The sequence below is a fragment of the Periplaneta americana genome, chromosome 7, assembly GCF_040183065.1.
Source record: "Periplaneta americana isolate PAMFEO1 chromosome 7, P.americana_PAMFEO1_priV1, whole genome shotgun sequence".
Lineage (NCBI taxonomy): Eukaryota > Metazoa > Arthropoda > Insecta > Blattodea > Blattidae > Periplaneta > Periplaneta americana.
In genome coordinates this window covers 9,585,341-9,600,042 of record NC_091123.1, presented here as the reverse complement: position 1 = coordinate 9,600,042, position 14,702 = coordinate 9,585,341, and the positions used below count along the sequence as shown (strand labels likewise).

The 14,702-nt window shown below is 38.3% G+C and overlaps 1 protein-coding gene across 3 annotated transcripts in view; it reads left to right on the top strand.

Moving 5' to 3' along the window:
- LOC138702896 (AT-rich interactive domain-containing protein 1A-like) overlaps positions 1 to 14,702 on the top strand; it is a 109,609-nt gene that overhangs the window by 62,944 nt on the left and 31,963 nt on the right. For 2 of the 3 annotated variants that reach the window (XM_069830281.1, XM_069830283.1), the window contains one exon: positions 8,666 to 8,887. In XM_069830281.1, the coding sequence (XP_069686382.1) occupies positions 8,666 to 8,887 (222 nt within the window). The remainder of the gene's footprint in view (positions 1 to 8,665; positions 8,888 to 14,702) is intronic. The other variant, XM_069830282.1, reaches the window with a different exon arrangement.

The following is a 14,702-nucleotide window of genomic DNA, read 5'->3' as shown; positions in this document are numbered from 1 at the left end:
GGGGTTTTCCCTCAACCCAATACGAGCAAATGCTGGGTAACTTTCGGTGCTGGACCCCGGACTCATTTCACCGGCATTATCACTTTCATTTCATTCAGACGCTAAATAACCTAGATGTTGATACAGCGTCGTAAAATAACCCAATAAAATAAAAATAAAAAATATATCTTGCTTTTTAAGGCAGCCCACAGTGAATCATCTCAAAGTCTTAGGAAGATCAGGCTGATGCGGTTGGGTGCCAATTCTGCCGGCGATCGAACCTTGGCCCTTGGGCGAGAGTGGGGAGGGTGGCAGCCCTACTGGAGATTGATCGGAGCGGCCCGTAACCACGACAACGTAACATCCCCTTGAAGGGCGCACACCGCGGCGGAGTGGAACCAGTAGCTGATACGGCGTCGTGGCGCAGATGCTTGTCCATGTGATGTCGAAGTGACGTCTTAACAAGACGCCCCGCGCCGCCCCGGCCTCCGTATTGATTCTCCTGTCCTCGGCGCTGTAGACGGCTCGATCATGTGGCGAGGGGGGGACGGCGGGGCGCACTCCACAAAAAGGAGAAAACGCACCGTTCAGCTCTGCTCCGCGAAGAGAGAGACCTGCCCCGTGGAAAAACGCGTACCCCAAATCGTGGACAGCTGTAGTGAGAGGGCCAACTGTTCTCAAAATACCCGGTGCTCCAAAAGTCTTGATCCTGTTTATGAAAAACTGGTATGTGTCTGATATTCTCAGTTTACCTGAGAAGCGTTCAGAGAGAGAATGCCTGCGTCAAAAGTGGCTGGGTAGGACTGTACCAAGATCGAGGACTCAGTATTTCCTCGATTTGGTACATTAAGACTTCTTTGCTTGGGATTTAATGAAGGGAAGTCGTCTAAAACAAAAATTCATAATTTAACGAACTAGAATCGGAATTACAACCATCATAGCAAAAGATGTTGCAGTACGTTTTCCGAACAACTATGGAATTCTGAGAACCATGTTTTGGCGTAGATAGGGGGACACGTTTAAATTTACTGAAAGCGTATAGGATATTCAGGAAAATGTTTATTTTAGCAGTGGCGGTTGCACTAGCACACAGTGGTTTTATTAAAACATCTAGTTTCTATTATGAAGATGCATTTCTCCAGTTTACGTAATACATGGCTAATTATATTAGCTGTTACTTCCTCGAAACGGATTAGGAGTCTTAGTGGAACTTCTCTCTCTAGCATATAAAAGGGCTAATAAATTTTCTTTCCTCACATGCTCTTCTTCCTTTCCCTTAAATCTAGCCCCTCGCTCACAAATTGTTAATGTGCTAAGACATTTGTAGCCACGAGTGGGTGGACTATTATCATACTATGTTATGAGTATTTGGTTATTATACGACTGTATTATTGTAATTCTTAATTTTCTCATTAAAACTGTCGCAACAAAAAAGAAGGGACTTTTATCTGCAATGTTTGTCTCGACGCCATTTTCGACAGATAATGAATTAATTACACGAATGTGAGCAGATGTTTTTATAATATAATTTTAATTTTGTCTGCTGTAGCTTATCTTCTTCTTTATGCACGAGCCGCCACTGTGATTAAATACGAAAACATACACACGAATCATTAATTTTATTATCTATGTTCCTTATTTTTGCCTTTAGGGCATATATATATTTTCATTGCTAAGTAACTTTATTATTTTTATTGTATGATTTATCTTTCCAAGTATTAAATATGCCACAGAAAGAAAACTCTGCACTGGGTAGAAGTTATTCATCATGTAGGGCTACTTTTAGGTTGTTGTTCAGTCAACTGTCCGAAGACAGGTTTGAACCTCATAAGTGACATTAATAAGGCATCACTCATGAGGCAACTATGTCAGGAGATAAGGGGTAAGGTAACCCGTTCCTTCCCCCCCCCCTCAATTGCATACATCGCTGACTAGTTACATATTACACTAATCAGACTTCAGATGCATACATACAATTGTTCTTCCTGTGACATATATTATTAAGTGAGATAGAACTAGAACCCCCAATCAAAGGTATACTGTTAAAAATAGTTGCACATTCAAATGAGATTGGATATTAAAAGATACGTTGTTTTAAAGAATGTTTTTAAATTTAACTTATTACTCTCACACAACTTAATTGCTACTTTATAGTAGAATTTTTTTAGTGTATAGTTTACAAAATGTTTCTGTCTCATTGCTGCTGGTACTAATAAAATTTCATTCTCAAGTCCATATTGTGTCGCGTCCCAAACCGGAAAAGGTAGCCTTCAAACAATTCTCCCGCACTACAGCTATGATGAAGAAGTTGCCTACTTATTACGGCGTTTCATAGGGTCTCTGTCTGAGTGATTATTAACATCGGTTTTTGTTCACATACGCTCTTAAGCTCTCACTCATGTTCAAAATGTGCTCCATTCATTCGAAGACATTGTCTTACACGATGAAATGTTTCATGAGTCACGCATAAACGTGTAGCTGGTGGAATGATCTGTGTGACATTTACGAATCTTTCCTTTAAGACGTCCAGCGTTTCAGGCTTTATTTGAAACACATCGTGTTTCACGTAGCCCCACAACGAAAAAAATCAGGAGGCGTAAGGTCCGGTGAATGTGGAGGTCAAGTCTTAGGACCACCTTGTCCAATCCAACGTATCCTAAACATGTTATTTAAATTTTGGCGAATTTATAAAGCGTAATGTGCTATTGTTCCATCAAGCTGAAATCACATTCTTTACCGTTTATTAAGTGGCAGACCATGTAAAAATTCCATTATAACGCTATCAGTAATGCCATCAAAGTTGTGCTAGTTAACATGATCATTAAAAAAGTATGAACCAACAATTGTATAGCATATAATACTATAACTGTAGCAGTCACATCGGCTTATCGATCTTTATTGGTGGCTGATTTGGATCGACCACTTCTTTTGGCGTCAAATACCGTGAATCTTGTATCAAATTTATTCAGCAATCTGACCACAGTTTCATGAAATGCCTTGGGAATATCAGGATGTCTGCGATGAAACTCTTCTGCAGCCTCTCCTGATGGTCTGTGGTGATCTTCACATAAACGTATAAGCTATACACGTTGTTCAGGTGTCGACATTGTTACTGGATTTTACTACTTCATCTGGAAATTAACGGCAATAAATCCATTCGGTATGCGACTTTTGAGACACACGGTACAAATTTAGTGACGCATTCTGCACCTTTTTCTACGTACACTGTAGAAGTTTAATCCTTACACATCACTATTTTATCTTCAGCTTAAAGCAGTATTTTCACTTTCGTAACAATGTGGTAAATTATTTTAGTACCTAAATTCAGTATATCCGCCATTAATTTTACTTCGTGTAATGCATTTTATACTACGTTCCTTGTATATTATTCCGTAAACATGTTGGCCTCATTTTCTGCTTCAAATATCCAAATTTTAACGCCTCTTTCACTCTTTTGAAATTACTTTTTATATGCTTAAACTCATTTAATTAACTTCTAGCGTGCGGTAATTGACAATGAGGAAGCGTGGCAACATCCTGTGCAAGCAACTAAATAATTTCAGTTCTTTCATAAAAATAATGCGAGAATTTGAGATAATTCTGTTAGTGTGCGGTACGAGAGTTGTAGTGAACGGCAAGAATGCACTCTGCTTCATCGACAGTACGTTTCCATGACGACTGTAACGGAGAGCCAAGCCGTTGGGTCGTCCTCGTTGGCCTGACGGAAGTTTGCGGGTTCACTCGCGGCAATTGGCGTTACATTTTAAGGGACTGTGAATGCCCTTAACGTAAATTCCAAAGAGAAGGAAATGAAGCTGGATGCCTCATGTTTCAGATTTAAGGATTAACCCGAGAGGGCTCCAGACAAAATTTACAGGCTAGTCCTCTCTCACCCCATCAGTATCTACGTGCAGAAAAGTATCTGCGGGTCATTGTCTCGTAATATCGCGGAGGTTTCTGCCAGACGACGCAGAAAAGAAAATATGAGACCGAGCACAATAAGCTAACAGTTACAGTGCAGCCAGGATTCGAAATAAAGAAACCAATTCTCCGACTGAATGTGTTTCATGTTCTTGGATTTCTGTATAAGTTGTCATTTAACGATAGAAAGATAATTACTTAATTAGATTCGTAACAAATAAACAAGATATTGGACGCGAATAAAAATTCATGCAAGGTGAAATCTAAGTTCCGTACATAATATGAACAACATACACATTAGAAGATGGCGATAATATAATCAGCGAGATAGGATACGAAAGGAGAAGTCATTATGACGAAGTTGAATTTGGGACTGTAAAGGAAAATCTTTGTGAGCTCCAAACCTGTTAGCCAATTGTCACACTCCGTTTTCCCCGTTCTCTTTGAAGACTGACGGAAAACATTAAGATCCCCAAAATTGATAGGAAGTAGTCTACTTGATGAAGGTGGAAAACCCTTCTTCTTTATTAGCATCATTGAAATAGTTATGGGATTACTAGTAGGTTATTATTATGCAAGGCGCATGATTATAACGTTATAAGTGTATTATCGATTAACATCCGATTAATTTTTCATTTGTACATCACCCAGAGGCGAAACGAAATTAACAAGGTTAAGCTAAAAGCAGAAATGGATATTATTAATAATTGTGAACAACAATAATGAGGGAGCTGTGAACATGAAAGTAATTAAAATAACGAATAAAGTGGGCTGGAAGTATTTTGAAACAGCGGTTTCAGTATTCGTGTGAAGTGGGATAGGAATATCCCACCGTGGGTGATGCCCAACTGTGCAAAATATTACCACTAATGAGAGTTACCGTATTTCCCATTTTGAAGTATAATTGCGCATTCTGTATTTACCTCATTCCTCTATATTTACATTCAACTTCCTATCTGCAGCACAACTTACTGAAGAAAAAATGTAATATACTCGTAATAAGTTCAAGCATCTTCCTTTCACCCTTCAAATTGCGATGTGGAAACTCACCGTCTGTGAATTGAGCAACAGTGTCGGACAATACGTGCTACGCCAGGAATTTGGGAGCAGGTCCGGATGTCAATGCGACGACGAACTACGGTCTATATTCAGGCAGGAGGTGGACATTTTGAACAGTTCCTGTAAACAAATGTACACAGACTGAAACATTAATCAACTAATACCTAACTTCTGTAGTGTACAATGATCCTCCTTGTAACCCCTATAACGCGGCAACCAGGCATTTCCGGACCCATGTCCATATAACCTTATTTTTCTTCTCTATATATGAGGAATTCATACCTGAAGTTTGGCCCACTATTTTCGTTACATCCTGTATGTATAATGTTGGTATGTTGCAATGTCCCTTCAAACAACTGAACTGCCTATAACAATCTTTAGCCGAAGTCTAAAAATGTGGAAGTGATTGAAGCCGTGAGATATGTGGGAGAATAGTATTGTTTAAATAGCCCATATATACCAATCCGCATAATGTCCAATAGTCATTAAAGCAAATATGTGTCCTTGAATAGAATTATGTATGTGCCACATACGATATGCATTATTATAGATTCACAGAGCTATTCTTCACTTTATGATATAGCAAGAAATACTGTATCATATTTCAGACTTGCTCCAGTCACGTCTTGTGACGTACAACGAATATTATCTGCATACGAATAGTTTTTCTGAACATAGAAGTAGCATTTATTTTGATAAACTGAAAATGTACATTATTAAGTATTGTAAAAAGTGTAGAGATATATCACTATGTATTTGATTTGTTACCTTTATACGTATGCGAAAATTATTTTAGATTGAAAATTACAAAGATTCTAATTTACATTTGGTGTATTTCCATATTATTTGCTTACTGTGTTTCTTGTTCTATGAATATGGACTACTGGCATAAAGACAAGTCTGGTTACCACCCGATTGTACATGTTTGTTGTGCTGGTTTGTTGACGTTCAGAGCTGCGTTACTACTTTTCATTCGGTAGAGATATAGTTCAAGCTCACAGTTTCGATAACTTCCTAGCTCTAGTAATGGTGATTTAGTTGTCATGGTAATATTTTACGGCTCTGGTACAATAATGTGGCATATTATGCACGATTTTCACTAATGATAAAGACTGTTTATAATGCTGATGTAAAAAAGAAGCCGTTTCTGACATGCCGTCTGTATATGTATACACAACGTTTACCAATAGCTATCGGGTGAATTTTGCTCACATTGAGCCTATGAATGGGGGCGAGCGGTAGCGTCGCGGTTAAGGCATTGCGCCACCACACTGAAGATCGCGGGTTCGATTTTTTACATTGATATAATCCTTCGGCTGAATTGCAGTATAAAGCATTTGATTCAATATCGAAGATTTAAATATGAGTGGACAACATTTTAGTCAAGATCCATTCTCCGCTCTTTCTTTTTAATTGGTTATTTTATGACGCTTTATCAACTGTTATTGTAATCTAGCGTCTGAATGAGACAAAGGCGATAATGCCCCGGAAAAAATTTTAACAAGTAACCTATCCCAATCAGAATTCGAACCCAGACCGTTTCACGATCAGGCATGCTAACTCCCCACTCTTGAAAACAAAAATTAGGAGGGGCACATCTGATAGAGAAGAGAGGAAAAATGTTGATTCATAAAGTCATTGATCTGTCGAGTACCGTACATGTAGGCATGTGAGCTGCACGAATGAAGTCGAAAACAGACAGTGACCGAGTTGTCAAGTTCTCAGTATTTGTGGAGGTACTAAGCTTCCTCCTTTAGTAGGCACTACGAGAAGCTGCTGGCGTCATCATTATGGCACAGGTTCACAGCTTGAGACAACACAGAACCCAGTCTATGTGCAAGATAAATTTACGTTTACGTCACGGAGAATCGAGCCCTGTCGACTGGTTGACACTGACAATAATTCAACACTGTCGGCCGCTCCACACCACTCCGCTCCGCTCCGCGCCTCGGAGGACTGCAGCCAGGCGCGCGCTGAGACCTGTTGATCGCGAGGCTGACTGACTTGACGAGCACCGGCCGTCCTCGCTCGCGCCTACTCACAAATATTACCGTACTTCTCTTTGTTGTGATTTCTTGCAGTCGCAGTAGAGCAAAATTCCTCGAGAATATCTACTTCTTCGTGTTTTTATTTTGCATCGTCAGTCCATTTATGTAAAATCACCTAAAATATAAAATACTTAAATCTCTAGACGTATGTAAGGCATTTCTACGACCTACAAGGGACAGTCGATAAGTTTCCGGACTGCCCTGAATGTAGGTAACACATAGGACATAGGAAACGGAGAAGTTATCTAGAACTAGATAAACGCCTCCAATCTATACTAAATGCATCACTTGAAAGGTAAAGGAGAAGACTAGTCATAAGGCTTATATGGAGAGATTCCAGGCAATAGGTCCTTGACATGTTTCTCAAAATCCTGTGTAGGAGCTCAGTTCTTAAAGACAATCTGACGCTGTTTGATAGACTGACTCAACAAGCATGGAAGCAATGATCTTCAATGACACGTGCACGTATGTTTAACGGTACAACAAATATAAGTGCAGTTCGGAAATATATTGATTGCACCGTGTATGCACGAACTTAAAGTTTTGCCGATTTGTTTTTTAAAGGAATTATAACTTTTTTTTGTCATGTGAGCTTGGATAACTTTGTTAAGAATCTGAAATTTTATATAGACACAATGTACACATAAAATGATGTAGCTTGTTTACGAACTTTGCTAGCAGTACAACTTAAATATTCATAATTTGACCGAGCAGACTTGAAATATATTTGATCCCAACCAAGATTGTTTAGTAAATATTATTAAACTCTGAAATTCTTAATAGAAACACACAGACCTATGGTCGAAAATGTTTCTTAAAATGCAGACTAATTGGTTTATTTTACGACGCTTTATCAAGTACGATAGTTATCTAGCGTCTGAGTAGAATGAAGGTGAAGATGCCATCGAAATGAATCCAGAGTGCAGCGCCGAAAGTTACCTAGCATTTGTTCTTAATGGGTTCAGGGAAAACCCCACAAAAACGTCAACCAGGTAATTTGTCCCAACCAGGATTTCATGGTCAAACATACTAACAGCGATGGACTCTTAAAAATTAATTAATTAATACATTAATAAAATGAAAGGATGGTTATAAAAATATGTAATGGGAAACCTGAGACTGCTTTCCTGAAATAATGTGATCAATTCTTAGTTGAACTATACTTATACTTACAATTAGATCAGTTTCTGGATTTAAATGATTTCGTATCTCACTTTTCATTTCAATTGGATGTAAAGAACTGGACTCTCGCGAATATATAGGGGCAAAGGGAAGGAGTTTCGTTAAAGTGATGCATTTGCAACACAAATAATTAATCCCTAATGAGAATACAATATTAGCAATATCATGGGTAAAAAATTGTTGGCCTACCCCTTCTGTCGTCTTCAAATACCCCGAGGGGCACGCGTACCACTGGCCGAGCATATTACACTAGGTTTTATGATAAAGTTTCGCTTCTTGGCTGAGATGTATTCTATGTTATTTTTGGGATTTACACTTGTGGTTTAAGTTTTCACATAATTTCCTCATTAAAATAGCCCAGTTGTGTGTCCGTTTGCCTAAAGGAACATTTCCCATAATGTTAACTCTGAGATATATAAATGCTGCAAAATTGTATCTATCGTAAATGTGTGAAGTTTAGTTGTAATGAATGAAAGGTGATGCAGATGCTGGCGGAGCAGCATAGGAATCTAGAGGAGACCAAGAAGGCCATCCGCGAGCAGGTGGAGCAGGGCATGATCCAGGGCTACGCGGAAACGTACTTGGACATCGAAGCCATTCCGTACCACCAGCTCGCGAACCACATGAGTCTTCCAGGAGGGGGCGACTACGCCGTCATCGCCGAGATCGACGGCCAGCAGTGGCTGCCCTACATGCAGGTCTGTTACCATATTGGCATAAAGCAAACTATGAGTTATTAACAGTGAAATTCTGAGTCTGCCACTTTTCAATCTACTTGCCTTCTCTTCCTTGAGATAACTCAAAGCGTATACAAGAGATTTGTAATATAGAGTCTCGAGTTCCAAATCAAGAATTAAATATGTAAATTATATATGAAGGTTTTTCTCATACGTATGAAATAAAAGAGGAAGAGAGGTATTGCTCGCAATAAGGCACTGCATTGAGGAAAGAAGCAATACCTCTCTTCTCTGTATTAACTGATACAAAGAGTAAGAAGCTGCAAACTTTAATAAAAACATAGGACAGACCGCAACTATTGCAGACTTCAACTCTACAAATTTTGGATAATGTATACGTTTGCTTCGCAATAGGGCCTACTTCATTTTAGACTAATACAATTTTTAAGAGATGGTAGATATTAGCAACTTAAAATCACAAATTTAGCATTTTAAAAATCATATTTAGCATTTTATAGCACTTTCAATGTCACAATTGAACGTTCTGTAGCATTTTTGGATGAAATACTTTTTATGGAAAATTTGGCGATAAAAATTAAATGCCGTCAATGTGTTAACAGATACATTTTTCTAGATTTTCCAGTTAAAATATTTGAAAATAATAAATGAGTAAAGAAACATATAAAATTACAGTGAAATCGTGAACGTTAATAAACATGCCAAAAAAAATATGGTGTGATTTTATCCCGACCGTCTTCTTACTCAATCACAATCACCCGCTAGCTAGATGGTATATTTTCGCATTTATCGCGATTGCGAAAATCTACCATCTTTACAAATAATCATACTCAGCTATCTTAAAAGCGTATCCTCTCTATTAGTCTGGTATGATGTGTAGTATTACTTGTACCAATTTGACTACTACTTCATTTCATAGAGCGAAAGAAGAAGAAACAATTGTATTATGAATGTCATTTCGTATCTGGACGTTTCTTCTATCTACGAAAAATGACGCTAAGCAGACTAAAAATGCAAGAGTGTGATCCCAAAGCTCGCTCAGCCCATTTGGACATTTTGATGATTTACACATATAAGGCTTTTGAGACTTTTTTCGTAATATTTTAAGCTTGTTCTCTTCCAAAACAACGCCAATCCTTGTCTAAACATTTGTTTTATTGTGCATGTCACTTGAAAACTCGATCGTTCCGTAGACCGTCGGATAAAAAAAAAACTAGCTCGGTCCTTTTATGGAAATGGATTTAACGAGTTTTGGGATCACAATCTTCAATTCCCCCTTCAATGCACTTTCACCCAATTCCACAGAAGTTGACATAATACATTACAAGTAAATTCATCTGTAAATTGTACAAATTATGAGGATTGTATTCCACAAAAGTATGGCTTTATTACTCCATACTTACAAATTGCAAGCGAAATTACCAAGTGAGAGGCAACTAATTTCCATTCTAATAATAAAATTATAACATAAATTTTTCTGCTAATTTTCGCTTTTACAAAAATAATTGGTGTTAAAATATTTTATGACCTATTCAGACCGAAAATCACAGTTCTGAAATTTTTGTATGAATTTCTGTCTGTCTGTCTGTCTGTGTTATCTTTTCACTCGATAATGGCTGAACAGATTTCCAGATTTCTGAACCCATCTCCATTCTTCTCAGTTGTTTCACTGACCCTCCTCCAGATGTAGTTCTAGCACAGCGCGCCTTATACCATCCCTCCACGTTGTTTTTCTGACCCTCCTCCAGATGTAGTACCAGCACAGCACGCCTTATACCATCCCTCCACGTTGTTTTTCTGACCCTCCTCCAGATGTAGTTCTAGCACAGCGCGCCTTATACCATCCCTCCACGTTGTTTTTCTGACCCTCCTCCAGATGTAGTTCTAGCACAGCGCGCCTTATACCATCCCTCCACGTTGTTTTTCTGACCCTCCTCCAGATGTAGTACTAGCACAGCGCGCCTTATACCATCCCTCCACGTTGTTTTTCTGACCCTCCTCCAGATGTAGTACCAGCACAGCGCGCCTTATACCATCCCTCCACGTTGTTTTTCTGACCCTCCTCCAGATGTAGTACTAGCACAGCGCGCCTTATACCATCCCTCCACGTTGTTTTTCTGACCCTCCTCCAGATGTAGTTCTAGCACAGCGCGCCTTATACCATCCCTCCACGTTGTTTTTCTGACCCTCCTCCAGATGTAGTACCAGCACAGCGCGCCTTATACCATCCCTCCACGTTGTTTTTCTGACCCTCCTCCAGATGTAGTTCTAGCACAGCGCGCCTTATACCATCCCTCCACGTTGTTTTTCTGACCCTCCTCCAGATGTAGTTCTAGCACAGCGCGCCTTATACCATCCCTCCACGTTGTTTTTCTGACCCTCCTCCAGATGTAGTACTAGCACAGCGCGCCTTAAACCATCCCTCCACGTTGTTTTTCTGACCCTCCTCCAGATGTAGTACTAGCACAGCGCGCCTTATACCATCCCTCCACGTTGTTTTTCTGACCCTCCTCCAGATGTAGTACTAGCACAGCGCGCCTTATACCATCCCTCCACGTTGTTTTTCTGACCCTCCTCCAGATGTAGTACTAGCACAGCGCGCCTTATACCATCCCTCCACGTTGTTTTTCTGACCCTCCTCCAGATGTAGTTCTAGCACAGCGCGCCTTATACCATCCCTCCACGTTGTTTTTCTGACCCTCCTCCAGATGTAGTATTAGCACAGCGCGCCTTATACCATCCCTCCACGTTGTTTTTCTGACCCTCCTCCAGATGTAGTATTAGCACAGCGCGCCTTATACCATCCCTCCACGTTGTTTTTCTGACCCTCCTCCAGATGTAGTATTAGCATAGCGCGCCTTATAACATCCTTCCACGTTGTTTTTCTGACCCTCCTACAGATGTAGTTCTAGTACAGCGCGCCTTATACCACTCCTCCACGTTGTTTTTGATCTTCCTCTCTTGCGCTTTCGTTGAGGTATCCATTCCAGTGTGCTTCTTTTTAATTGTTGCCCTTGCATCCGTTATATGTGGTCATACCATTGTAACTGCTTCATTCTAATGCAGTCCAAAATTGTTTTTGCCGATATGCAATTGAAATGATAAGAGTATGGCGCAAATTGTATATATATATATATATATATATATATATATATATATATATATATATATATATATTTATTTATTTATTTATTTATTCATTCATTTTTTTGTATTTACAATTTTGTCTCTTCTGGATATACGATCTGCCTTCGTCAAAAATCCATTTCTGTCGCTAGTAATTTTAATTTTGTTCTTCCCTTTAGTGGCCGAACTTCTGCTCCGTTAGTAATGACTTAAAATTGCTATTATAATTCTTTAATCTTGTTTTCTTGTGATTATTTTTATCCAAGAAAATCCCTTTTAATTCGGATATAGCAAATTCACCTTTATTATTACATTTTCATTTCTTCTTCATAATCTCCAACATGATTTATCTTTATTCCTAAATATTCTCTTTACTTGTGGTTTCTCATAATTTCCTCTTTCTTAATAACAAAATGTTGTATTGTATCTGTTGTATCCCCAATTACTACATACAAAGTGGGTCGAAAGTCGCTTTCCCCAATATTCGTTCTTAGGTTTCAGACTTGTACACATAGATATACAGATGTCATAATTTGAATAAACAAATAGCTGGTGTAATAAGTGGTGGGTTGACAACCATGTTCGTGCGTCAACTGTTTTTTCGATGTCATGTCTCGAAAACAGCCCTCGTTTTTGACGATATGCAATTGAAATGATAAGAGTATGGCGCACCACCTCATTTTAGTGTAGGAGTGAGGGACTTCTTGAACCAGCAATCTCATGAATGGATTGGCCGTCGTGGTACAACAGAATGGCCACCCAGATCATGCGGCCTGACGCCATGTGATTTTTCGCTGTGAAGTATCCTTAAAAATGATGTTTTTGCTCAGAAACCACATATTCTGCATCAGTTGCGACAGATGATCGAACAGTCATTTGTGAAAATCGATGAAAATCGTGAGTTATGTTCTGTCATCTGTAAATCAGTGTCTAAACGTTGTGAATTATGTATCGAGAAACAGGACCTTCATTTTGAATAATATCTGTAAAGGAATGTGTAATAAAATGTAAATTGAATGTAATTAAATGTAACGAAGTGTTTGGGGAAAGCGACTTTTAAGCCACTCTGTATTTTGATGTAGGGTATTTGTCTTTATTATTAGTCCTCATTTTTATATTCTTGTAGTAGTTTTCTAAAAAATATTTTACTAACATTAATTCTTGCTATAGTTACTTAAATATATTAGAAAAAGAGAGATATGAACAAAACCTTGTCACCTCCGGCGGTAGCGGTACCGCGTTTGCCAGTTGATGCGGACCTGTGCTCGGGCGTGGGTTCGATTCCCACTTGGGCTGATTACCTTAAGGCGAATGTCAGGTAATCTATGGCGAATCCTCGGCCTCATCTCGCCAAATATCTCGCTATCACCAATTCAATCGACGCTAAATAACCCAGCAGTTGATCCAGTGTCGTTAAATAACCGAATAAGAAATCATAGCCTTCTTATATCGACGACCCAGTTCAAAAGGAAGATAACTCCAAATTTAAAGTTTTGCGAAATCTGCAATTTAAAGCTTCACGTTGCTGTGAAAATTCAAAAGATCGCTAACATTACTCAAAATTATGTTAATGACGTTTATAAGTTTCAAATTAAAGTGTGTGAATCTTTAAAATTCAGGTTTCTCAAAACTTTGTATTTCAAGTTGTTTGCCTTTTAAACTGGGCCCGTAGATATTTCTTACGTACACGTCACCATTATTACGACATCGCTTGCACACATTAACTAATAATGTATGATGTCATACATAAGTTTATTGTATTGTATTGTATTGTATTTATTAACATTCCATGGTATTCATACATGTTTACAGCTAGAATATGGAACAAGTCAAAAAACTTAATACTATTATAAATTCTTAATTTATAGTCACAGTCTAGGTGAAATATATATATATATATATAGACGAGATTTACAATATAGTCTACTAGTACAACACAAAGTTTTAGTATCAATTTCATGAAGTGTTATTGAATGTCATGAATTCACCTACAGAATAGAAGGCGTGAGAAATTAGGTACTTCTTTAATTTGGCCTTAAATAATTTTATGTTTTGAGTTTCATTTTTTATATCGATAGGGAAGCTATTAAAATGTTTACTGCCATATAACGCACTCCTTTTTTATAGCACGATAGACTTGCCGATGGAGTATGAAAGTCATTTTTTGACGTGTATTTATGCTATGAACTGTTGAATGAGATATGAGTGAAACCATTGGTGTGCAACACCTTTAATTCCATAATAATCTAATTTATCTAGCAGCATTTTATGATTTATACTGTCAAATGCTTTGGATAAATCACAGAAAATCCCTCCAACTTGTAATTTTTTATTAACTGCCTCCAGAATTTTGTCAGTTAAACTAAATGTTGCATTTTCTGTGCCTTTATTTTTTCTAAATCCAAATTGTTCTGGGACTAAAATGTTGTATCTTTCTAGATGATGATATAATCTTTTATATATTACTTTTTCAAAGATTTTGGAGAAGACTGGTAGAAGTGATATGGGTCTGTATGGGGCGCAAAGATACAAGTCCTTACTTTACAACAACTTTCAGTTGTAATTTTAATGTATTATACCATACTTTTGTGGAATATGACGTTGGAGGTAATCGTGCTAATCGAGCCTTCAGATGACATTCAAATACAGGCAGGCAAATCAGCTGACGCACTCACTCTGCGTGAAGCTACGT